This window comes from Triticum urartu, chromosome 7A (genome assembly GCF_056163025.1).
Source record: "Triticum urartu cultivar PI428250 chromosome 7A, HENAU_Tu73, whole genome shotgun sequence".
Taxonomy (NCBI): domain Eukaryota; kingdom Viridiplantae; phylum Streptophyta; class Magnoliopsida; order Poales; family Poaceae; genus Triticum; species Triticum urartu.
This window is the reverse complement of record NC_141879.1, coordinates 641,531,795-641,555,176: the sequence shown is the minus strand read 5'-3', so window position 1 is coordinate 641,555,176 and position 23,382 is coordinate 641,531,795. Positions and strand designations below refer to the sequence as shown.

The following is a 23,382-nucleotide window of genomic DNA, read 5'->3' as shown; positions in this document are numbered from 1 at the left end:
TGAGATTGTGCAACTCCTAGATACCGTAGGAATGCTTTGGGTGTACCAAACGTCACAACGTAACTGGGTGGCTATAAAGGTGCACTACAGGTATCTCCGAAAGTGTCTGTTGGGTTGGCACGAATCGAGACTGGGATTTGTCACTCCGTATGACGGAGAGGTATCTCTGGGCCCACTCGGTAATGCATCATCATAATGACCTCAATGTGACTAAGGAGTTAGCCACAGGATCATGCGTTACGGAATGAGTAAAGTGACTTGCCGTTAACGAGATTGAACGAGGTATTGGGATACCGACGATTGAATCTCGAGCAAGTAACATTCCGATTGACAAAGGGAATTGTATACGGAATTGATTGAATCCCCGACATCGTGGTTCATCCGATGAGATCATCGTGGAACATGTGGGAGCCAATATGGGTATCCAGATCCCGCTATTGGTTATTGGCCGGAGAGATGTCTCGGTCATGTTTGCATGGTTCCCGAACCCGTAGGGTCTACACACTTAAGGTTCGGTGACGCTAGAGTGGTTATGGGAAATAATATGTGGTTACTGAAGGTTGTTCAGAGTCCCAGATGAGATCCCGGACGTGACGAGGAGTTCCGGAATGGTCCGGAGGTGAAGATCGATATATTGGACGAAAGGTATTGTAGTCCGGAATTGATCCGGGGGTACCGGGTGACGACCAACGTGTCCGAAAGTGGTTTCGAAGGCCCCGACAAGTGTTGGGAGGCCTTATGGGCCAAGGGAAAGGGGCACACCAGGCCACTAAGGGGCTGTGCGCCCCTCCCACCCCATCTCACGTAACCAGGAGAGGTGGGGGCGCCTCCCCTAGGGAGGCCTCCCTTCCTTGCTTGGGGGGCAAGTCTCCTAGGGGTGGAGGCCACTACTAGGGAAAAGCTTATAGACAGACGCTTACTAGTAGCGCGCTATATTGCCCCGCGCTACTGCTACTTACTAGTAGAGCGTGGCCAAAAAAACACGCTACTAGTAAATATCTCTAACCATGCCCCGCGAACAGACCATAGTAGTAGCGCGGGTTCTAAATCCGGCGCTACTACTATGTGGATAGCTGTAGCGCAGGTGAGACCACCGCGCTACAAGTATATCCCCACCCCCACCCCACCAACTGTCCTACCCCCAGAGTCCACCTGCGCCCCCGTTTATCTAAAAAAAATTACCCAACCCCGATCCAGATCCCCTCCACTGCGGGGCACCCACCCACCGCGGACGGCGATCTCTCATCCACAGCCACACCCACTGCCGACCTCCCCTCCACCGCCGACGCCGACGCCCCCATCCTCTCCCACCTCCTTATCTCCCTGGCGGCGGCCATATCGGGGGCTCCTGGATCCGCGCCGCCGTCGAGCTGGGCCGCCAAGGTCAGCTCCTTCCCCACAACCACCGTCGCCGCAGGGAGGAGGTGATTGACGGGGCAGCCACCATTGAGCTCACCCCGCCTACTTCTTCTCGGGACGCCGCGCTACTTCTCCGCAACCACCGCCGTCGCCGCTGCAGGGAGACGAGGATTGATGGGGTCGCCACCATGCAACCTCCCCCGCGTACCTCTTCTCGGGACGCCCCCCCTCCATGGAGCTCCGACCCCACTGCCGCCTCCATGGATGGACCATCTCAAGGTCTCCTCCCTCTCCCTCTCTCTCGGTTTCCATGTTGTCCGCATATTTATTGTTTCCAGGCTTTAGTGTATTTTGAAAGATGCGGGTGCAAAAATAATACGTATTTCACAAGTTACAGTTATACATGGAGATCTAAGTGCCTTTCAGGAGGAAATACAATCAGTTCACCATGTTGTCCGCACTCTGGTAAGTAGTGGAGTAATACCTTTCAGGCTTGCACTGCACACACTTCTATTTTTGTGTTCAATATAATATCTTCCCCTTAGAGTAGGACTTTGTGGAAACTGAAAATGTACTTTGTGGATGTTCTATATGTCATGGAACTTTGACCCTGCCATTTTTTTGACATGGCATCTTGGAGTGTCTATTTTGTACATATAATATATTGTACGATTCTATAGCTGTTATTAGTAATTCTGTTATAGAGTATCTTGGTGTATTCGACGGCGGTTTTTGAAATACTATTGAGAATATTTTTCAAGGAACTCGAGGCGAATGTCTTGGTTTCGAAGAAGCAGAAAGTGAAGAAGTAAGTTGTCTAACCATTTGATCTGTCTTGGTTTGCTTGACTCTAATTGTTTAGCTTTTGCATCAATTCATTTGGATCCAATGTTGCCTCGTGTAAAGAATAAACCATGTATCTTGCTTCAGCTTTTATTTTTGAACTGGGACAAAATATTCTAAGAGAACTTCCACATTCACTCATGGCAATGTATGATAATGAAGTATGTTGTATCATTGGTTTCAGACATCTGGACGAGAAGAAAAAGAAGTGCAAGGCTGGTAAGGTCAAGACTCATCTTGAATTCCCTGGACGTGAAAAGGTTAAATTTGGTGAAGTTGTCGAAGCTCCACCAAAGTTATCATTCCCAAAGGTGCCTTCTCTACTCAAAACCTTTTATGTTATTAGATTTGGTCGGATTCATATGAAGGGTTGACTGAACTTTTGAAGGACGCCCCATATACTTCAGTGCTTGTATGTTTGTCTTAGATTCTTATGGTCTGATCTCTGCCAATATGAATTTGACTGCTGGCATTTGTTGTTACCAAATAGATCACTTTTCAGCCATTTAGAAATGAGAAGTTGACTTCTTGTAAATGTGAATTTGGTGTACAGGATTTGACAACAAAAAATAATGTTATATGATGAAGGAATGATATTTTTAACAACCAAAGTGATGTTTGACTGTTAATGTTAGCTTTCTTATTCTTGCAGGACACTGTTAATAGTACTATTTCATTGAACTGATGCAATTTGCGTACTAACAAGTTTTCACTTTCCCGACGTGGGCGCAGAGGTGATCGACGCTGACAAGCACGGCTCGGTGGCACTGCGCTCTTCAACCACTCAGAGGCGGACTTCGCCGTGAAGTCCGGTGGCCACGTTGCACAGATGATCGTGCAGGTGATTTCGACGCCAGAAGTCGCCAATGTGGAGGACCTCGACGCCACCATCCGCGAGAGGGAGGATTCGTGTCCAGCGGCGTCAGAACTCCTAGCCTTGTAGATACATCTAGAGAGGTGGTCTGTTTAAGTTGGTGGCCACTAGGGAAGGTACCCACCTTACGATGATGGTTGTGTGATGTTTGTGTGTATCTGATGTTAAATGGAATCTTGAGATAGTTCTGTGAGTTAGTAGTAGCGTGGGTCAAAAGTGAGGGCTACTAGTAGTTAGGTTAGTAGTAGCGTGGGTTTTAGGTTAGTAGTCGCTACTACAAACTTTTTAGCTGTAGTGTGGGGTAAAAAACGCGCTACTGCTAAAAATTAGCTGTATCGTCATAGCAGTAGCACGGGAACCCATGCTACTGGTATGCAAAAAACCCACACTACTGGTAGTGTTTTTCCTAGTAGTGGGCGCCCAAAACCCATCTAGGGTTCCCTCCCTGGCCGCCGCCCCTCCCCTAGATGGGATCTGAAGGGGCCGGCCCCCTCTCCCTTTCTCCTATAAATAGTGGAGGTGGGAGTTCTGCCAGACTACCTAGACACATCCCCTGGCGCAGCCCCTTCCCTTCTCCTACACCTCCTCCTCCTCCGTAGCGCTTGGCGAAGCCCTGCCGGAGTACCACGAGCTCCATCACCACCACGCCGTCGTGCTGTCGGAATTCTCCCTCAACTTCTCCTCTCCCCTTGCTGGATCAAGAAGGAGACGTCCCCGGGCTGTACGTGTGTTGAACGCGGAGGCGCCATTGTTCGGCGCTTAGATCGGAATCGACCGCGATCTGAATCGCTGCGTGTACGACTTCATCAACCGCGTTCTTGTAACGCTCCCGCTTAGAGATCTTCAAGGGTATGAAGATGCACTCCCTCTCTCTCGTTGCTAGTATCTCCTAGATTGATCTTGGTGACATGTAGGAATTTTTTTGAATTATTGCTATATTCCCCAACAATAGCAATATGAGCAATAATGTGGTATTCATAGTACCCCAATCACAACCAAAAAGAGATGGATGCTTATAGTTTTTACATGCGCCCGATCACAAAAGAACCTGTCCGGCTGTCCTTGCAAAAGATGACATTATTTCCCTCCCAGATATGCTGTCTGAACCTCTTCGCTCACTCTGCACCGCTTCCTACTCATCATTCGCCTCCTCACCATCTGCCACCTTACTATCCGTCTCCTTCTGGGACGTCTCCATCGTGGCCGCCAAATGCTTCAACATCTAACATGGACGAAGTGCACGATCATTGTCACATCAAGATCCAACTCGTCCACTTCTCATTGTCAACATCATCTTGGTATCCTTTGAAGTAGCCGCGAGCTCAACCTTCTTCTCTACGAGTTTGGTCTTCTCCTCTTCGAGGTTGATCTTCTTCTCGGTTGCGGTCATCAAGACGGTGAACCTCTCTACATTTCTTTCTTCCTACGCACCATAGCGCTTGACATATGCCTCCCTCTTCGCCAAGATATCCTCGAACATCTCCATCATCTTGACCGGCACCTCTTTTCGCTTCAACTTGGCCCGGAAATGATCGGAGCAGAGAGGGTGCGGAAGTACGGGTTTTGGCGTGGCGCGGCGCGGCGGAGGTCCAGACTCCCGCAATGCCCCCTGGTTTGCTTCTGATTTACAGGAAAATAGGCAGCCAGATATGTTCGCAGACAAATACAGGACCGTGTTAATGACAATTGCGTCGGGACAGTTTGGTTCAGAAAATTGCGTGCATTTTGACGGTCCACGTTGAAGATGATTGACTATAGTCAAATAAAACATAGTATATATGCAGTTCATCCATAGACGAATTCAAGATTACATCATCGATGCCATTGCCAGCATAGAAACAACAAGCGTAAGAATCCCAAAGATTCCTCTAGCTACAACCTGTCGAACGTCGTTGCCTTTGCCGCCGGCACTGCTCGCCCTGACCACGTCTGAGTCAATCTCGCCGTTCTCCTGCCCCTCCTTGTGGTTGTCATCGTCTTTCTCCTCTGTGTGGAGAGACGGCGGAGCGAGAGCAAAACCCTGAAACTCGACGACTGCCGCATCTGGGTCCACGTTGGTGTCGGCATCATCGTCGGCGGCGCAGCCGTCTTCCAGACGTACCACGTAAAAGCAGAACTCCTTGTCCAGCTCCACCGGCGCTTGCAGCTTCACGCAGGGGTTCTCCGCCGACAGCCTCCCGAGCAAGAGGTTCCGGGTGCCGATCTCGACGCAGGCGGCCACGTCGACGCTCTCTCCGCCGGCTTCTCTCCCCGGACGAACGAGGACGACGTCGGTGACGTAGAGGCGCTGGTCCGTGCTCCTAGGTGCTAGCGTCTCCTCCTCGCCGCACTTGATCCGCGAAAACAAGGGATGTCGTTGCAACCGCTGCCCCTCCGTGTCCATGTCCATCCTTGTTTGATCCATCGGCAGAGTTGCACGTACAGCTTCCTGATCGTGGACGAGACCTCAGCTTGCTTTGTGCCTTTGTGCATCGACGCCTCTGCTTATATACACGGGACTTCGTTTCCGATTGGCGGTTAGCATGCCCGATCCCGCCAAACCAATTCAAATTGAAATTCCGACTCGGAGCAGCCGCCTACGTTACGTCCAAGTGTACACATCTATTTTTTACTCTTTTTTATAGGAAGTATACGTTCTTCTTATACTGTACAGTAATAAAATTATAAATACAATTAAGAAATACTCCCTCTGTCCGCGAATAAATGTACGTCTAGTTTTTGTCCTAAGTCAAACTTTTAAACTTTGACCAAATTTTTAGAAAAAGGTAGCAGCATTTATGGCACTAAATTAGTACCAATAGATTCGGTTTGAAATGTATTTCCATATAATATACCAATTTGATGTCGTATATACCACTACTTTTTTCTAAAAAGTTGGTCAAAATTATAAAACTTTGACTTAGGACAAATGATAGAAGTACACTTATTCGCGGACGGAGGGAGTATATCTTATATCTATATCTATACGTACTAAGGGCATATCTAACATGGACCCCGTCTGGACGAGTTTGGACATCCGATGTGGTCCTGTATCCGTCCGCTCGGTGGTTCGGACGTCCTTTTTCCTGCGCTTTTCATCTAACTTACACGCTGCTCCCGCGCTGCATTTTTGCCTCTACTTCGGTAGTCTTTTTATTAGTAGGGACGCTATGGAGTTGCTTTAAGTCGTGTGATCTTAGACCGTGGTTTATGTAGTTTGTATGATGGTGTAAGGTACTCTCCCTCGCGTCGTCTCCTCCGAAGCAGCCCAGGCACCCCCACTAGCGTGTCCAGGTCCAGTCTCCTGCTCCTCCCTTGCCGCCACTGCCGCCGGCCCCGTTCATCTAAGTGGAGGGGGGACCTTCGGTCATAGTGAAGGGCAAGTCGGAGGCCCCGGGACGGCGGCCTCGGTCTTCGTGGCGACGACGGGTGTTGCGGCGGCTTGGGCGGCGTGGTGGTCGGGCCTGGGCCACTAGTAGAAAACAGGGCTTTGGTCCAGGCCGGGTCAGCCCATTAGTCCCGGTTCAGTCCAGAACCGGGACCAATGTGGGCAGTGGTCCCGGTTCGTGAGCCCAGGGGGCTGGCCGGGCCACGTGGGCCATTGGTCCCGGTTCATCTGGACCTTTTGGTCCCGGTTGGTGGGATGAACCGGGACCAATGGGCCTCGCTCCTGGCCCACCACCATTGGTCCCGGTTGGTGGCTTGAACCGGGACCAAAGGCTCCCCTTTAGTCCCGGCTCAAGTCACCAACCGGGACCAATGAAGTGCCTATATATATATCCCTCGCTCGCGAGCAGAGCACCCCAGTGCTCTGTTTTTCTCTGGCCGAGGGGGAGAGGGCTTGGTGGTGCTCTAGCTCACCTCCTATGCACACAAGGTGTTCGATGGAATGCCCGAGCCACACTACTTAAGCTTTCTCCTCTCCAAGCTCGACCTCCAAGCTCCATTTTCCATAATATTTGTCTAGGTTTAGCGGTCCGTCACGCCCCGTCCCCGTCTTCACCGCCGTCGATCACCCGCGCCGAGCTCATTGCCGGCACCACCATGGTGAGCCTCTTGTTCTTATCTTTTTTCTGAAAGGAAAAATATTCTTACTTGTATGTTTACATAGATACTTGTATTATTTTCTTACTTTTATTATTGCATCTTATATAATGCGATGGTTTTGGTATCCGCCCCCGTCGGCCCTCGTCCTGTCTATGATTCGGATGTGGTATATATATTATCTTTATAACTATTAGTTCATTTATTGTTTATGAAAATTATGCTGACCAACGTGACATAGATTTTATTTATGTAGGATGTATGTGAATCGGAAATGCCAACCGACCCTATTGTCGAGAGGTTAAATTTAGTTGAAGAAGAAAACAATTTGTTGAAGGAAAAAATAAAAAAAATTGAGGAGGAGGAGATGATATTGGAGTTGCATGTTGCGGATGTCGTCGATGATCACAAGATCAAGATGGATGTAATACGCTTGAAGATTAGAAAGATTAGAAAATATGCCATTCATACCGAGGCTTAGTATCATTATGCCGTTGGATCAATTGTTACCTTGGTTGCGATTATGATCGCATTTGTTTTCGCATTGAAATGTTTTACATAGTTTCAATGTATGGTTTAATTAATTAGATGCTCTGGAGAGCTATATGTTGTTAGATGAGAACTATGTATGCACTTTGGTTTTAATGTGATGATGAACTTCTATTAATTTGGACACTTAATTATATATAATGCACGCAGATGAACCGGCAATGGATGTACGGTGACAGACACACCCGCGAGTACATTAAGGGCGTGCATGCGTTTCTCGATGCGGCTGAGGCAAACAAGCAGAATGGTTTTATGTGTTGTCCATGCACTGAATGTGGGAATACGAGGTCTTACTCTAACCGGAAAATCCTTCACTCTCACCTGCTTTACAAGGGTTTCATGCCACACTATAATGTTTGGACGAGGCATGGATAAATAGGGGTTATGATGGAAGACGGCGAAGAAGAATAGTACGATGACAACTATGTGCCCCCTGAATACGGTGATGCTGCAACAGGGGGAGCTGGTGAAGATCAAGAGGAACCAGACGATGTGCCCAATGATGCTGTAATGGGTGAAGCTGCTGAAGATCAAGAGGAACCAGACGATGTGCCCGATGATGATGATCTCCGCCGGGTCATTGTCGATGCAAGGACGCAATGCGAAAGTCAAAATGAGAAGCTGAAGTTCGATCGCATGTTAGAGGATCACAAAAATGGGTTATAGCCCAATTGCGAAGATGGCAACACAAAGCTCGGTACCATACTGGAATTGCTGCAGTGGAAGGCAGAGAATGTTGTGGCTGACAAAGGATTTGAGAAGCTACTGAAAATATTGAAGAAGAAGCTTCCAAAGGATAACGAATTGCCCGACAGTACATACGCAGCAAAGAAGGTCGTATGCCCTCTAGGATTGGAGGTGGAGAAGATACATGCATGCCCTAATGACTGCATCCTCTACCGCGGTGCATACAAGGATCTGAACGCATGCCCGGTATGCAGTGCATTGCGGTATAAGATCAGACGAGATGACCCTGGTGATGTTGACGGCGAGCCCCCCAGGAAGAGGGTTCCTGCGAAGGTGATGTGGTATGCTCCTATAATACCACGGTTGAAACGTCTGTTCAGAAATGAAGGGCATGCCAAGTTGATGCGATGGCACAGTGAGAACCGAAAGAAAGATGGGAAGTTGAGAGCACCCGCTGACGGGTCGCAGTGGAGAAAAATCGAGAGAAAGTACTGGGATGAGTTTGCAAAGGACCCAAGGAATGTATGGTTTGCCTTAAGCGCGGATGGCATTAATCCTTTCGGGGAGCAGCGCAGCAATCACAGCACCTGGCCCGTGACTCTATGTATGTATAACCTTCCTCCTTGGATGTGCATGAAGCGGAAGTTCATTATGATGCCAGTTCTCATCCAAGGCCCTAAGCAACCCGGCAACGAAATTGATGTGTACCTAATGCCATTAGTTGAAGAACTTTTACAACTGTGGAATGGAAACGGTGTACGTACGTGGGATGAGCACAGACAGGAGGAATTTAACCTTAAGGCATTGCTGTTCGTGACCATCAACGATTGGCCCGCTCTCAGTAACCTTTCAGGACAGACAAACAAAGGATACCACGCATGCACGCACTGTTTAGATGACACTAAAAATATATACCTGGACAAATGCAGGAAGAATGTGTACCTGGGCCATCGTCGATTTCTTCCGACCAACCATCAATGTCGAAAGAAAGGCAAGCATTTCAAAGGCGAGGCAGATCACCGGAAGAAGCCCGCCATGCGCACCGGTGATCACGTGCTTGCTATGGTCAATGATTTACACTACGTAATCTTTGGAAAGGGTCCCGGTGGACTAGCTGTTCCGAATGACGCTGAGGGACACGCACCCATGTGGAAGAAGAAATCTATATTTTGGGACCTACCCTACTGGAAAGACCTAGAGGTCCGCTCCTCAATTGACGTGATGCATGTGACGAAGAACCTTTGCGTGAACCTGCTAGGCTTCTTGGGCATGTATGGGAAGACAAAAGATACACCTGAGGCACGGGAGGACCTGCAACGTTTGCACGAAAAAGACGGCATGCCTCCGAAGTAGTATAAAGGTCCTGCCAGCTACGCTCTTACGAAAAAAGAGAAAGAAATCTTCTTTGAATGCCTGCTCAGTATGAAGGTCACGACTGGCTTCTTGTCGAATATAAAGGGAATAATAAATATGCCAGAGAAAAATTTTCAGAACCTAAAGTCTCATGACTGCCACGTGATTATGACGCAACTGCTTCCGGTTGCATTGAGGGGGCTTCTACCGGAAAACGCCCGATTAGCCATTGTGAAGCTATGTGCATTCCTCAATGCAATCTCTCAGAAGGTGATCGATCCAGAAATCGTACCAAGGCTAAGAAGTGATGTGGCGCAATGTCTTGTCAGTTTCGAGCTGGTGTTCCCACCATCCTTCTTCAATATCATGACGCACGTCCTAGTTCATCTAGTCGACGAGATTGTCATCCTGGGGCCCGTATTTCTACACAATATGTTCCCCTTTGAGAGGTTCATGGGAGTCCTAAAGAAATATGTCCGTAACCGCGCTAGGCCAGAAGGAAGCATCTCCATGGGCCATCAAACAGAGGATGTTACACTACAAGAAATATGTCAACTTATGACCTTCTGTCAGTGACCCTCGAAGAATTGGTCATAAATTTATGACCATTTTAGACCAATTGGTCAAAAGCTGTCTGGGGGGCTCTAAACCCTAAACCATAACGACCATTTTGGTCAGAAAGGTCATAATTTCATTAGAGGAAATGGTCGTAAAGCTAGTAGCACTGTCCACTGCCTCATGCCTAGCTGATAACGACCAATATAAAATGGTCACTACACTTGAGTTCGAATGAATTAGGATGATTAGGCAGCCACCTCAGCAACCTCGCTTATGTGTCACTGTCTAGGTGTCATTTTTGCTTGAGTTTTAATATTCAACAGACAGACGGGGCACACACTGACGGGCGGGACCCATTTGACAGGTGGGGCCGAGCTCTTAATTCGCCCAAAAAAGAGGCACGAGGCGGGACTCGAACCCACGACCTCGCGCTTGGTTGGCTCGCATGCTACCGCTGGGCTAGAGAGGGACAGTTGCTCACATCTGGGAGTTTATCTATACATTATATAGAACTACGGCTCTCTCGTCTCATTGACAAGTGGGACCTTCCGACCAGGTGGCATCGAACAGAGCAATGATTTGCAACACTGACAGGCGGGACCCATTTGACAGGTGGGTGAGCGAGTGTTTAATTCCCTAAAAAATATGCGCTAGCGGGGACTCGAATCCACGACCTCGCGCTGGGTTCGCTCGTTTGTTACCGCTGGGCTAGAGAGAGATTGTTGCTAATGTGTGGGTAGTTTTCCATATAGTATATAAAACCACGGCTCTCACGTACCAGTGACAAGTGGGAGCTTCCGACCAGCTGGCGGCGGGTGGCATCGAACAGAGCAACACTTAGCTTTTTCTAGGTCTTCCGACCAGGTGGCGGCGGGTGGCGGCGGAAGCAACCAGGTGACCTCGCCCACGGTCTCGCCGCAGGTGACCTCGCCCACGGCCTCGCGGCGGAAGCAACCAGCAGGGGGCGGAGGCGGGGGCGGGGCCGGCAGCGGAGGCGGGGGCGGGGCCGGCAGGGGGCGGAGGCGAGGCAGGGCATGGAGGCGGGGGCCAGCAAGGGCGTAGGCGACCGACGGTGGTGGGGGCTCGCCGAGCATGGGGGACTCGCCGCCGCCGCAAGCACACCTCCCCGTATGCACCCCTCACCTCTTCCCCCCTCTCCTCTCTCGTCACCCGAGCAGTGGGAGATGGATTTCAGTCAGATGTTCTTCAGCATAGATGAATTTTGTTGATGCACTGTTAGTAGTTAGGAGATAGCTTGCTTGTTTGGTAGATAATGCATAGATGAATTTTCTTGCTGTGCTGTTAGGAATTGTTCAACTTGTTTGTTAAGAATTCTTCAGGCCTTGTGGTTAGGCAATTAGCATATAAAAGTTTCTGGAATTTTAGCTTCCATTACTTCCATCCATTTTCATTAATTAATGTTGATGCACTTAGATTGATTTGCTAAGTTGCAACAATTTGTTGTCTTTGGCAGATGGACAGAAGCTGGATTAGAGAAGGAGTTAGAAAGTTTTCGAAAGAACATATGAAAGGAGTTGATGATTTCATGGCATTTGTTCGGGCAAATTTTTCCAACAATGCTCACATTCTTTGCCCATGTTGTTAATGCCTCAACCGTCCAAGAATGGCGCAAGGAAGAGTGGAAGATCATCTGCTTCTTAATGGGATGTCCAGCACATATGATAGATGGATATATCATGGAGAACCTTTAGACAGACAACCTCAACATTTTGAAGCTGATGCAGAGGCCCCTCATATGATGGGTGGTGGTGATGCTGGCATTGATTTCATGGAAAAGGTTTTGCGAGATAATGCTATTTTGGAGGAAGAGGATGGGCATGAAGATGATAGGATTCCTGACCTATTGAAGGATTTGTACGATGCTGAAGATCGTGCTGATGGACAGAAATCGTTGTTTGCTGAGGTGTTAGAGGAGGCGAAGTGCGCAGCTCATGAAGGGGGTAAATTTTCAAGATTAACCTTCACCGTGAAGTTACTCCACATCAAGTCTTTCTACCGGATTAACAATGCCGCATTCAACGCAATACTCCGTCTTTTGAGCTTGCAATTCCCTAATAGTTGTGTTCCCAGATATTATGATGAAGCATTGAGCATAATCCGCAGGCTGGGGTTAGGTTATGTGTCAATACATGTGTGCCCAAATAACTGTGTCTTGTTTCGGAAGGATTTAGCAAAGCATGATAACTGTCCAAAATGCAATGCATCTAGGTGGAAAGATGCTGATGGGAAGAAGTCAATACCGGAGAAGGTACTGAGGCACTTTCCCTTGATACCAAGGTTGCAGCGGATGTTCATCTCGAAGAAATCATCGCGTGAGGTACAGTGGCACAAGCTGAAGTGGCAACCTGTGGACAATGAGCTGAGCCATCCAGCGGATGGAGAAGCATGGAAAGAGTTTGACCGTATACATTTAGATTTTGCTGCAGATCCAAGGAACATAAAACTTGGCATTGCCACAGATGGGTTTAATCCGTTTGGGAACATGAGCACGTCTTATAGCATGTGGCCAGTTTTTGTGGTGCCGTACAACCTGCCACCATGGTCATGCATGGATCAGTCCAACTTCATGATGTCATTGCTTATCCCGGGTCCAGATTCTCCAGGAAAGGATTTTGATGTCTTTATGGAGCCCCTCGTAGAAGAACTGCTCCAGCTCTGGACTGGTGTACCTACATACGATGCCTTGAGTCCGGCAGAAAAGTTCAATCTACGTGCTGTGATCATATGGTCCATCCATGATTTCCCGGCTCTGCACACTCTGTCTGGGAGGATCACAGCGAGTTATCAGGCTTGTGTCCATTGTGACAAAGACCCTTGCTCAAAGATAATAAGGAGCAAGATATGCTATATTGGGCACCGCCGCTTTCTTCCCCAAAACCATCGCTGGAGAAGAAGCAAAGATTTTAATGGTGAGAATGAAACCCGTGACAAGCCAGCTGAATTCACTAAAGAAGAGCTGGAGCAGCAACTTGAAAAGGTGAAAGATGTGAGACCAGGAAAGCTGGCGAAGAAAAGAAAGCGTGAGGAAGGTCAATGTTGGGACCGGAGGTCTTGTTTGTGGGACCTGCCATACTGGGCTGATCTGAAATTAAGGCATAATCTCGATGTAATGCACATTGAGAAAAACATATGCGAGAATCTGCTAGGGACGTTTCTGAACATTGAAGGGAAGACAAAGGACATGGTTAGTTCTAGGCTTGATTTGGAGGACATGGGCATAAGAGAAGATTTGCATCTACAGCACAATGAAGATGAAGATTCATTTGAAATTCCACGAGCATGGTATACAATGAATAAAGAACAAAAGCTTGCATTCTGTGAATTCCTAAGAGCGGTGAAATTTCCAGATGGTTATGCTGCTAACCTAGCAAAGTGTGTTACTTCTGATGGATTCAAGCTTTCAGTACTGAAAACCCATGATTGTCACATCCTCCTCCAAAGGATTTTACCGGCGGGCCTCCGAGGAATCATGCACAAGGATATATATGAAGCGGTTGCTGAGCTGGGAAATTTCTTTAGAGAACTGTACTACAAAACCCTCAAGTTAACTGTCTTGGAAAGACTTGAAAAAGAAATCCCAATTATTCTTTGCAAGCTCGAGAAGATTTTCCTTCCAGCTTTCTTCACCGTGATGGTCCATTTGGCGGTGCACTTACCCAAAGAGGCAATGCTTAGAGGCCCTGTGCAATACGGTTGGATGTACCCAATCGAAAGAAGGCTTCTTACTTGTAAGCGTTATGTGCGAAACACGGCAAGACCTGAAGGTTCTATTGCTGAAGCATATGTCGTTGACGAGTGCTTGACTTTTTGCTCTAGATACTTTGGTGATGTGGAAACAAGATGGAACCAGCCGGGCAGAAATAGAGAGCGGTCTGATTCGCAAAGTGGTGATGTCTCTGTTTTCAACCATGGTGTGAACTTTCTTGGAGCCTCACAATACTTGGAGGCTGGTGATGAGTATGACAAGATGGTTTTGTTTGTGCTCAGCAATTGCGCCGAGGTTCTACCATATATCGAGTACGTTATATCTTGTTCACTCATTATATATATTTTTTTGCTTGGGTTGGCACCAGCCTAATGTTTTAATTCACATGTTTTGCTGGCATTGCAGGAAATGCAAGGAAGAGTTAAATCAGGAAGAAAGCAATATCAATGTTGATAAAAGGGTTGCCAAGGTGTTTGCTAAGTGGTTTAAAAATCATGTGAGATCTTTAGCCACATGTTTTATGTTTTCTGTGTTATTCACCCATTGTTAAATACCATTGTTTGCTAAATAGTTTATTTGTGCAGATTGGAAAGTTGCATGAGGAGAAGAAGGTCAGTGATGATCTATTTGCTTTGGCATGCTTACCGGATAAGCGAGTGAGAGTGTATTCAGCATGCATTGCTGACGGTGTCCAGTACCACACCGTTGACCGCGAGGAAAAAAGGAAGACACAGAATAGTGGAATCGTCACTGAGGGGTCACATGATGGTGAGATCATTGACTTCTATGGTCAGTTGAGAAGCATCGTAGAGTTGCAGTACAACTCTAGTGGAGGCATCCATCGCTCGGTTGTCTTATTTCGATGTGACTGGTTTGAGCTTGGTAGCAAGAAGAGGAGAGACTCTTTTGTCAAATATGATGGCCACTTCAAAAGCATCAACACTGTAAGGTGCTGGTATAAGAGTGATCCCTTTATTCTAACAACACAAGCAACAATGGTGTTTTATCTGCCAGACACTCTTTTGCACGGAAAATGGCGAGTTGTGCAAAACTTTCAGCATAGACACTTGTGGAGTGTGACTGAAACTGAAGTGGAAAAGGGCCCCGGTGATGGTGGACTAACATACCAAGATGATGACTCTACGGAAGTTCCATTGCAAGCTGATGATGACTCTATGGAAGTTCCGGTGCAAAGCAGAGTGCGAAGGGACCGGGAACGTGTGATCGTTGGTGCTGCAACAGTTGAAGGCATCAAGAAAAGAAGAAAGGTGGTTGAGGATGGACATGAAAGCGAGGATGAGGAAAACCGGACTGATCATACTATGCTGCAATATTGTAGTGATGATGAGGAAAACAGGAGTGGGCATAGAGTTCCTTGTTTTCGTATCGACGACGATGAGTAGCGAATGGACTGGCAAAGGTAAATACTATTACTTAATGTTCTTTGTTTTGGTATCTATGGGACTGGTGACCTGATGTGATCAATCTTCTCTCCAGGTAGAAAAATCCTTGAAGATTCTAGGAGCAAAATGATGATCCTGATGGTTGTAGCAAAATGATGATCCTGATGGTTGTAGCAATAGTGATGTAGTTATCCTGATTCACAGTGCTTTAAGATTCCAGCAGCAAAATTGAGATGTTATGCTTGCTGTTTTGACCTGAATTAAGATGTTATTGTAGCTGTTATGCTTGCTGTCAAAATGTTGTCTTGTAATGCAAAAGATTGCAAAATGATCATATAGAAGATTTTTTGAACATCTTTAGTTCAAGTTTTGGTCAGAATGTTGTCTTGTAGTTGTTGTGATCATTTAGTAGTTGTTGTGATCATCTTGTAATTGTTTTGGTCAGACTGTTGTCTTGTAGATGCTATTTTAACTGAATTTTGGTCAGAACTAAAGATGCTATTTTAACTGAATTTTGCTTCAACTGAACCCATTTCATTGTGAGCAAAAAAATATGCGCCAGCGGGGACTCGAACCCACGACCGTGCGCTTGTTTCACTTTGTTTCTACCACTGGGCTAGGACGAGGCTATTAGTCTTCCACTCTATGCCAACCTTTTTGAATATATCAAACTAGTCAAGTATGAAACACACACCTCACTGACAAGTGGGCCACTCGACCCACTCGCTGACAAGTGGGCCATTTTGCTATTGTACCCAAGCTACCAAAAATATGCGCGTGGCCAAAAAATATGCGCGTGGGGGGCTCGAACCCACGACCGTGTGCTTATTTCACTGTGTTTCGACCACTCGGCTAGGAAAAGGCTGTTGGTTTTGTAATCTATGCCCACTCTTTTTAATATATCAAACCAGTCACGTAGCAAACACCGAACTCGCTGATAAGTGGACCCGCTCCCTCTCTTTTCCCCACTTCTCCTCACCACTCGACCCGCTCCTCCTCTCCATCGACGGCGCCACCCACCGCTGCCGGCTCCTTCCTCTCCCACCGCCGGCCTCCCCACCGCCGCCGGCTCCTTCCTCTCCCACCGCCGCCGACTCCTTCCTCTCTCTCTCGGTATGCATCCTTCCTCTCTCTCTCCTTCCTGGTTGGATTAGTTTTCTGCTACTGGTTAGATTAGGGTTCTTACCATCGCCTAGATTGGATTAGATTAGATAGGGATTGGATTAGATTAGGGTTTGATTTGGTTAGGGTTTGATTGGGACTACATTAGATTAGATTAGGGTTGGATTATTAGGGATTGGATTATGTTTCCTCACAGATGTTCTTTAATAGATAGATGCTCCTTTCCAGCTAATATAGCATTGGAGGTGAGTTATTACTATGGCTTGCTTTAACCAGTGTTGTCCTTCATCATCCAGTGTTGTCGTTATAGAAGGGCTTCATTGTCCATTTGTACATATGAACTTCATTTGTATAGTAGTTAATTCTCTTAAGATAAGTTGTAATGCATGTTTGTCCTTGGGTGTATCTGGCATATTCTGAATATTAAGTGAAAAAGAAGCTTGTCTCTGTACACATTGTTGTTTCTTTTGCCTAGAATCATGGGCCGTGGTCTCTGAATTTTTTTTGTGGAATTCTGTATGGTTTATTTTGATGATCAAGAGATGAATGCCAAAGCATGTTGTATGCTGCTAGTTTTATCTTGAGAAACTGGAGGCATCACAAACAAATGGATGTGTTGTTGCATTGAAGCAACTAGCAAGAGGATTATATTGAGGCAGTGAGACACTAGTGTGTTCTAATTTGTTTTTCTTTTTGTAATGTTTTACCCGAGTGGCTAAGCACTGCTATGTATGTGTACAAATACAATGTGATCATGCTAAGCACTGCTATGTTGGTGCTTATGTTCTGATGTGTACAAATACAATTCTATCTAGGTGTTTGCACTGCTAAGATTTTCTTGATAAACCTGAGATGCATGAAGTATTTCCTACTATAATTTTCTTTAGTCACACTGTTGTTTTGCTGTGCTTGATAAACCTGAGACTTCTTTCTACTGTAATATTGAAACTGTTGTTTTGCTGTACACTATTGGTCCATTTATAATAGATATGGTTCTGGTCAATTTATAGTAGATATGGTTCTGGTCAATTTATATTGCTGTGTTCTGGTCAATTTATAGTAGATTTTAATGTTGTTGCTGTTGGTGGTCACCTGATGATGTTGCTGTTGATGTTGATGTGCTTGTTTTAGTGTTAGTTTACTATGCTACTGATGTTGATGTGCTTGTTTAATTTACAATGCTGCTTTTCAGATAAGTGAGATGGCTGGCTTGGAAGGTTTCGAGTTCTTCGAGATCATAATTGAGAAATCTTACAGTAGGCAGGTATGTTTATCATCACTCATTTCTTTATCATCACTCTGTTGTCTAGTGCTTGATTGCCACAATTAACCACTGCTTGACCCTCGCTGCAGAGGCTGCCTGACAAGTTTGCGAATATGCTCCCTGGCCGTGAGCCCCTCAAAGTGAAGCTGCGGGAGGCCGGCAGAGGGCTTCACAGGCTGTGGGAAGTGTTGGTGGTGTTTGATGGTGAAGGCCACATGTACCTAGGGCCCGGCTAGGAGCATTTCGCCCGCGCCCATGAGCTACAGCTCGGGTACTTCCTTGTCTTCCGCTACGACGGCGACACCATGTTCACCGTGAAGATGTTCGAAAACACCATGTGCCGCATGTACTACCAGCACGACGACGATGCCAGTAAGCTCTCTGCCTCTCTTCTTCCTGTCCTTTTGGCTTCCTCTACCTGCATGACGACAACACCATGTTCACACTTCGTTGCATTTGGCCAGGCAATGGGAGCAGCAGCGGGGATGACGAGGAGCAGAGCGGGGATGACGATGAGGAGCAGAGCGGGGATGACGAGGAGCAGCCTATTCTGGCTGACGACGAACATGCTATGGTGGTGGCTGACGACGACCCTGCTATGGTGGTGGCGGATGACGACCTTTCTATGGTGGTGGCGGACGACGACCTTGCTATGGTGGTGGCGGACGACGACCTCGCGATGGTGGTGGCGGACGACGACCTCGTGATGGTGGCGGCGCCTGCAATCCCACAGCTTGGCGACAGGACCATGCCAATTGTGGTAGAGGAGTACATCCGCGTTGGGATTCGCCACTCTGAGCGCATCAGGTTGATGAAGGAGAAGAAGGAGGAGTGAAGGTGTTAAGAAGGTGTTCAGCATGTTAGGTTTAAGCTTGTTAGTGTAATATGAACATGTCAATGTTAAGTATGTCAGGTTTAATTTTGTGCATGCCCATGGATGCTGTATGGCAGTGTCATCTAAACAAGTCATGTTTTTAACAAAAGGGTGTGTCTAGGGCACATCTAGATGTGCTCTAGTTATTGCACATCTAAGTGAGTGAATCAAGCATAAAGAGAAAAAAAAGAAAAAGGAAAATATCCACACGAATCTCGACGTAAGATCAATGCCATAGGACTTAGATGTGCAATACTTATGGCACATCTAGATGTGCTTTAGCAAAACTGAAATTCAAAAACCGTTTTTCATTTTTTGAATGCAAAAGACATGCGTTTTTCGTGAAGCGGCTACAAGGAGGGGCACCCCAAACGTCGCCATTCCATGTCTATCTCAAAGTAGACCCTATTTTACGGACGGTCGCCAAAAAGCATGCATTTCCGACCCTCGTAGCTACTCCCGGCAATTCGGACCACCTTCGGCCGATTAAACTGGAACCGGCTGGAATTTGAACTACGGGTCCTCCATAGCTTGCCCGTTATTTTCACTAAAAATGCATTTTAGCTTCACAGGTAGGCAATTCATCACAGAATCGACAACAGATTTGCACGGCTCAAACCCTAGCCACGGACGGTCGCCGCGACGAAATCGGCCGGTTTTTGAAAACACTGTAAAAATTCAAAAAAAATAAAAAAATGGGAGACCTCCGCGTCACATCATCAAATGTGGCCTACCAACTAGCAAAAATACTAAACTTGCAATACCGACGTTTTCTTGAAAAAGTGTTCTCAAAAACGACCTACCATGAACGAAGATTCATGGCTTTCAAGCCAAACTAGCAATGATATGGCCGCATCCGTTGAATAGTTTCTGATAATATGCCCAAATTGGGCGCATGCCTCCGTCCTGTGATGGCAAACAATGTTGCCAAAGCGAGGTTCCAACTTGTTTAATAAAAAAACCGTTTTTCATTTTTTGAATGCAAAAGACATGCGTTTTTCGTGAAGCGGCTACAAGGAGGGGCACCCCAAACGTCGCCATTCCATGTCTATCTCAAAGTAGACCCTATTTTACAGACGGTCGCCAAAAAGCATGCATTTCCGACCATTGTAGCTACTCCCGGCAATTCGGACCACCTTCGGCCGATTCAGCTGGAACCGGCTGGAATTTGAACTGCGGGTCCTCCATAGCTTGCTCGTTATTTTCACTAAAAATGCTTTTTAGCTTCACAGGTAGGCATTTCATCACAGAATCGACAACAGATTTGCACAGCTCAAACCCTAGCCACAGACGGTCGCCGCGACGAAATCGGCCGGTTTTTGAAAACACCGTAAAAAATTCAAAAAATCAGAAAAATGGGAGACCTCTGCGTCACATCATCAAATGTGGCCTACCAACTAGCAAAAATACTTAACTTGCAATACCGGCGTTTTCTTGAAAAAGTGTTCTCAAAAACGATCTACCATGAACGAAGATTCATGGCTTTCAAGCCAAACTAGCAATGATATGGCCGCATCCATTGAATAGTTTCTGATAATATGCCCAAATTGGGCGCATGCCTCCGTCCTGTGATGGCAAACAATGTTGCCAAAGCGAGGTTCCAACTTGTTTATCAAAAAAAACCGTTTTTCATTTTTTGAATGCAAAAGACATGCATTTTTCGTGAAGCGGCTACAAGGAGGGGCACCCCAAACATCGCCATTCCATGTCTATCTCAAAGTAGACCCTATTTTACGGACGGTCGCCAAAAAGCATGCATTTTCGACCCTCGTAGCTACTCCTGGCAATTCGGACCACCTTCGGCCGATTCAGTTGGAACCGGCTGGAATTTGAACTGCGGGTCCTCCATAGCTTGCCCGTTATTTTCACTAAAAATGCTTTTTAGCTTCACATGTAGGCATTTCATCACAGAATTGACAACAGATTTGCACGGCTCAAACCCTAGCCACGGACGGTCGCCGTGACGAAATCGGCCGGATTTTGAAAACACCGTAAAAAATTCAAAAAAAATCAAAAAAATGGGAGACCTCCGCGCCACATCATCAAATGTGGCCTACCAACTAGCAAAAATACTAAACTTGCAATACTAGTGTTTTCTTGATTTTGTATGCTTTTAACCATGATTTCTACAAAGTTTACAAAAAAACCCTATTTTTTTCTACACCCAAAGCCAAAAGGATTTCCCTCCCACACCAAAATTTTTCCTCCACCAAAATTTCCCTCTCCCAAAATTTCCCTCCAATCCCTCCACTCCCTCTCCCACTACCAGGCGGGTCCCACCACTCCCTCTCCCACTAACACGCGGGATCCCCTCCCCTCCCCTCCCAAAATTTCCCCATTCCCCTCCCCTCTCCCCGACGAACCCTAGCTTCTTCCTCCCCGAGCCGCCCCGCCGACGACCACTCCCTCCCCTGCTCCGTGCCGCCCGCCGCCCATCCTCTGCTCCGCCCAGACGAATCCCCCCTCCCCTCTCCCCACCCCGCAAACCTAGCCCCTCCTCCTCTGCTCCGCCCCGCCCCGCTCTGCTCCCCGATGACGAATCGCCGCTCCGCTCCTCTACATCGACGACGGTGGTGACAAGAGGGTAGACGCGAGCGACGACTGCGACGACAAGTACTCCCCTCGTTAGGGTTAGGATTTTCTAGTGGTTCGGTGGATCTCATGGTGCATCTTTTAGGGTTAGGATCTCATGGTGCATCTTCTAGGGTTAGGATCTCCTGATGGTTAGGGTTAGGATCTCTTGGTGGTTAGGGTTCTTCTTCATGGGGATGGGGATGGGGATGGATTCATGGGGTTAGGATTCATGGGATGATATCCTTCTTGTTCATGGGGTTAGGGCTCATGTCGTTGGTAATGTGATTTTGAGATGGGGATGGATTCATGGGGTTAGGGTTTTGTGGGGAGGTGGTTCTTTAATCTAGATTTTGTATGCTCTATTTTGGTTTTGCATCCCTGTCAATGTCGTTGCTTGATGTTTTGTGTTGTCATGTGGATGCCCTGTGGCAGCTCATCCATGGCCTTGTTTGTCATGCAGGTCATTGAGCAGCATCAGGAGGAGGAGCTCAAGCACGGCTACCACAAAAGCAGGTTTTTGTCCATCTCCATCTCCCTCTACTGCCAATCCTTGTTATGGTTTGTTAATCTTTACTTGTCAGAGTGTATTACTTCAGAGCCATTTGCTTTGTTAATCCTTGTTATGCTTTGTTAATCTGTAGTCATAGCGATTTTCTTGCTTGATGACATTGAAGTTGATGTCTGTAAGAGTTCGTTTGTAGCCATACTAATAGTTAACATGATGTAGTAGTTTTCTCTTTGGAATCCCTAGCAGGTACTAAAGTTTTGGATTATATTGCATACTCCTTTAAAATTTACTTGGCTAGTTTAGTGCCATCTCTTGAGTTAAATAAGAACCTGGAGTAAGCTATTGTGATGTAATTGTTGTGCCATTGTGTGAAGTATTGATATCCATTTGCATCTTCGTAGAAATGGCTACATGTTCTTTGAGAAATCTTCCTTTGAAGCCTTCTCCCTGTTTTGAGAAATCTTGCTGTGGCACTCTGTTATTTGTTCTTGATTATGGTCGCCACTAAATCTAAAGCTCTGTAGTTGTTGTTCCCATGCTATCTAGGGTTTGTAGGTTCCCATTCATGTTTGGTTTCTATCTTGTGAGCTCCTGCCATGCTTTGGTTTACATATAGAAAGCTTTCTGCTCACTATACTACTAGACTAGTTCATGTAGGTGTGATATATGCTCTCTGGGTTGGTCTAGTTAATTCATGGTGTTCATTACTAAATGATTAAGTCCATCTGCCATTACTGTGAGCTATACTAATACTAGCATGAGACATTGCCATTCCTGCGAGCTATACTAATACTAAATGATTAAGTCCATCTGCCATTCATGGTGTACCTGATAGTGTTGTCACAGTACCAATCATATACTGTAGACCATTGTGCTATACTAATACTAGCACGAGACGTTGTCAGATTTACCACATGATGTATATGTGATCATGTGGGGACTGGGGAAGGAAAGAGAGCGCGGGGTGCGCTCTATCAGCAGTACATGCTTAATTAGGGTTTCCATCAGCAGTACTTGCTAGTATTAGTATAACTTGGAGAAGAAGCTACTTGCTTGCTTATTAATTAGGGTTTGTATCAATAGTACTTGCTTGCTTCTCTTCAATTTCCTTCATTGCTTGCTTGTTTCTATCAGTAGCACTTTGCTTGCTTGCTTGCTTGTATTAGTAGCACTTATGCACTTTGCTTACTTGCTACTAGTGTACATGCATGCTTGTTTAGTGCACTTACATGTTTTCTTAATTAATAACACTAGATCATTGTATTGTTTATCCATCAAGTTTGTTTCACATGTATTACATGTATGTGCATGATGGTCCAAATGCTTTCCTTTATTGATACAAGTGCATCATTTTACTTTATCCCTGTTGTATCTGATTGTTGTTTATTCTATTTTGCAAGCACCACCTCAAGATCATCCATGGCAAGGAGGACAAGGTCAAGCATGAGGCCAACCGTTGGTATGCAACTTGCTCCTTGTGGTTATACTGCCAGTTTCATAAAATCTGGGTCTTAATATGCTAAGTGAAATGTATTGCTGCAATCTGAATAAGCTGGCTTAATTGTGCCTGTGTGCTATTAGTCTTCCTTACCTGAATAACTAGGATTAAATGATAATAAAATTTCATAAGATATGTTTGGCTGTCTGTCCATGCATTCCAAACA

At 46.5% G+C, this 23,382-nt stretch overlaps 2 protein-coding genes across 2 annotated transcripts; both read left to right on the top strand.

Annotated features, from left to right (window-relative positions):
* Positions 1 to 11,720: 11,720 nt before the first annotated feature.
* Positions 11,721 to 15,376, top strand: LOC147960967 (uncharacterized). Its single transcript, XM_087532580.1, has 3 exons — positions 11,721 to 14,284; positions 14,379 to 14,469; positions 14,558 to 15,376. The coding sequence occupies exons 1-3, from the start codon at positions 11,871 to 11,873 to the stop codon at positions 15,374 to 15,376; spliced, it is 3,324 nt and encodes a 1,107-aa protein (XP_087388706.1). The 5' UTR covers positions 11,721 to 11,870.
* A 2,681-nt stretch (positions 15,377 to 18,057) lies between these two features.
* Positions 18,058 to 18,686, top strand: LOC147960966 (uncharacterized). The gene is made up of 2 exons (XM_087537753.1): positions 18,058 to 18,134; positions 18,227 to 18,686. The coding sequence occupies exons 1-2, from the start codon at positions 18,068 to 18,070 to the stop codon at positions 18,595 to 18,597; spliced, it is 438 nt and encodes a 145-aa protein (XP_087393879.1). The 5' UTR covers positions 18,058 to 18,067; the 3' UTR covers positions 18,598 to 18,686.
* The last annotated feature ends 4,696 nt before the right edge of the window (positions 18,687 to 23,382 follow it).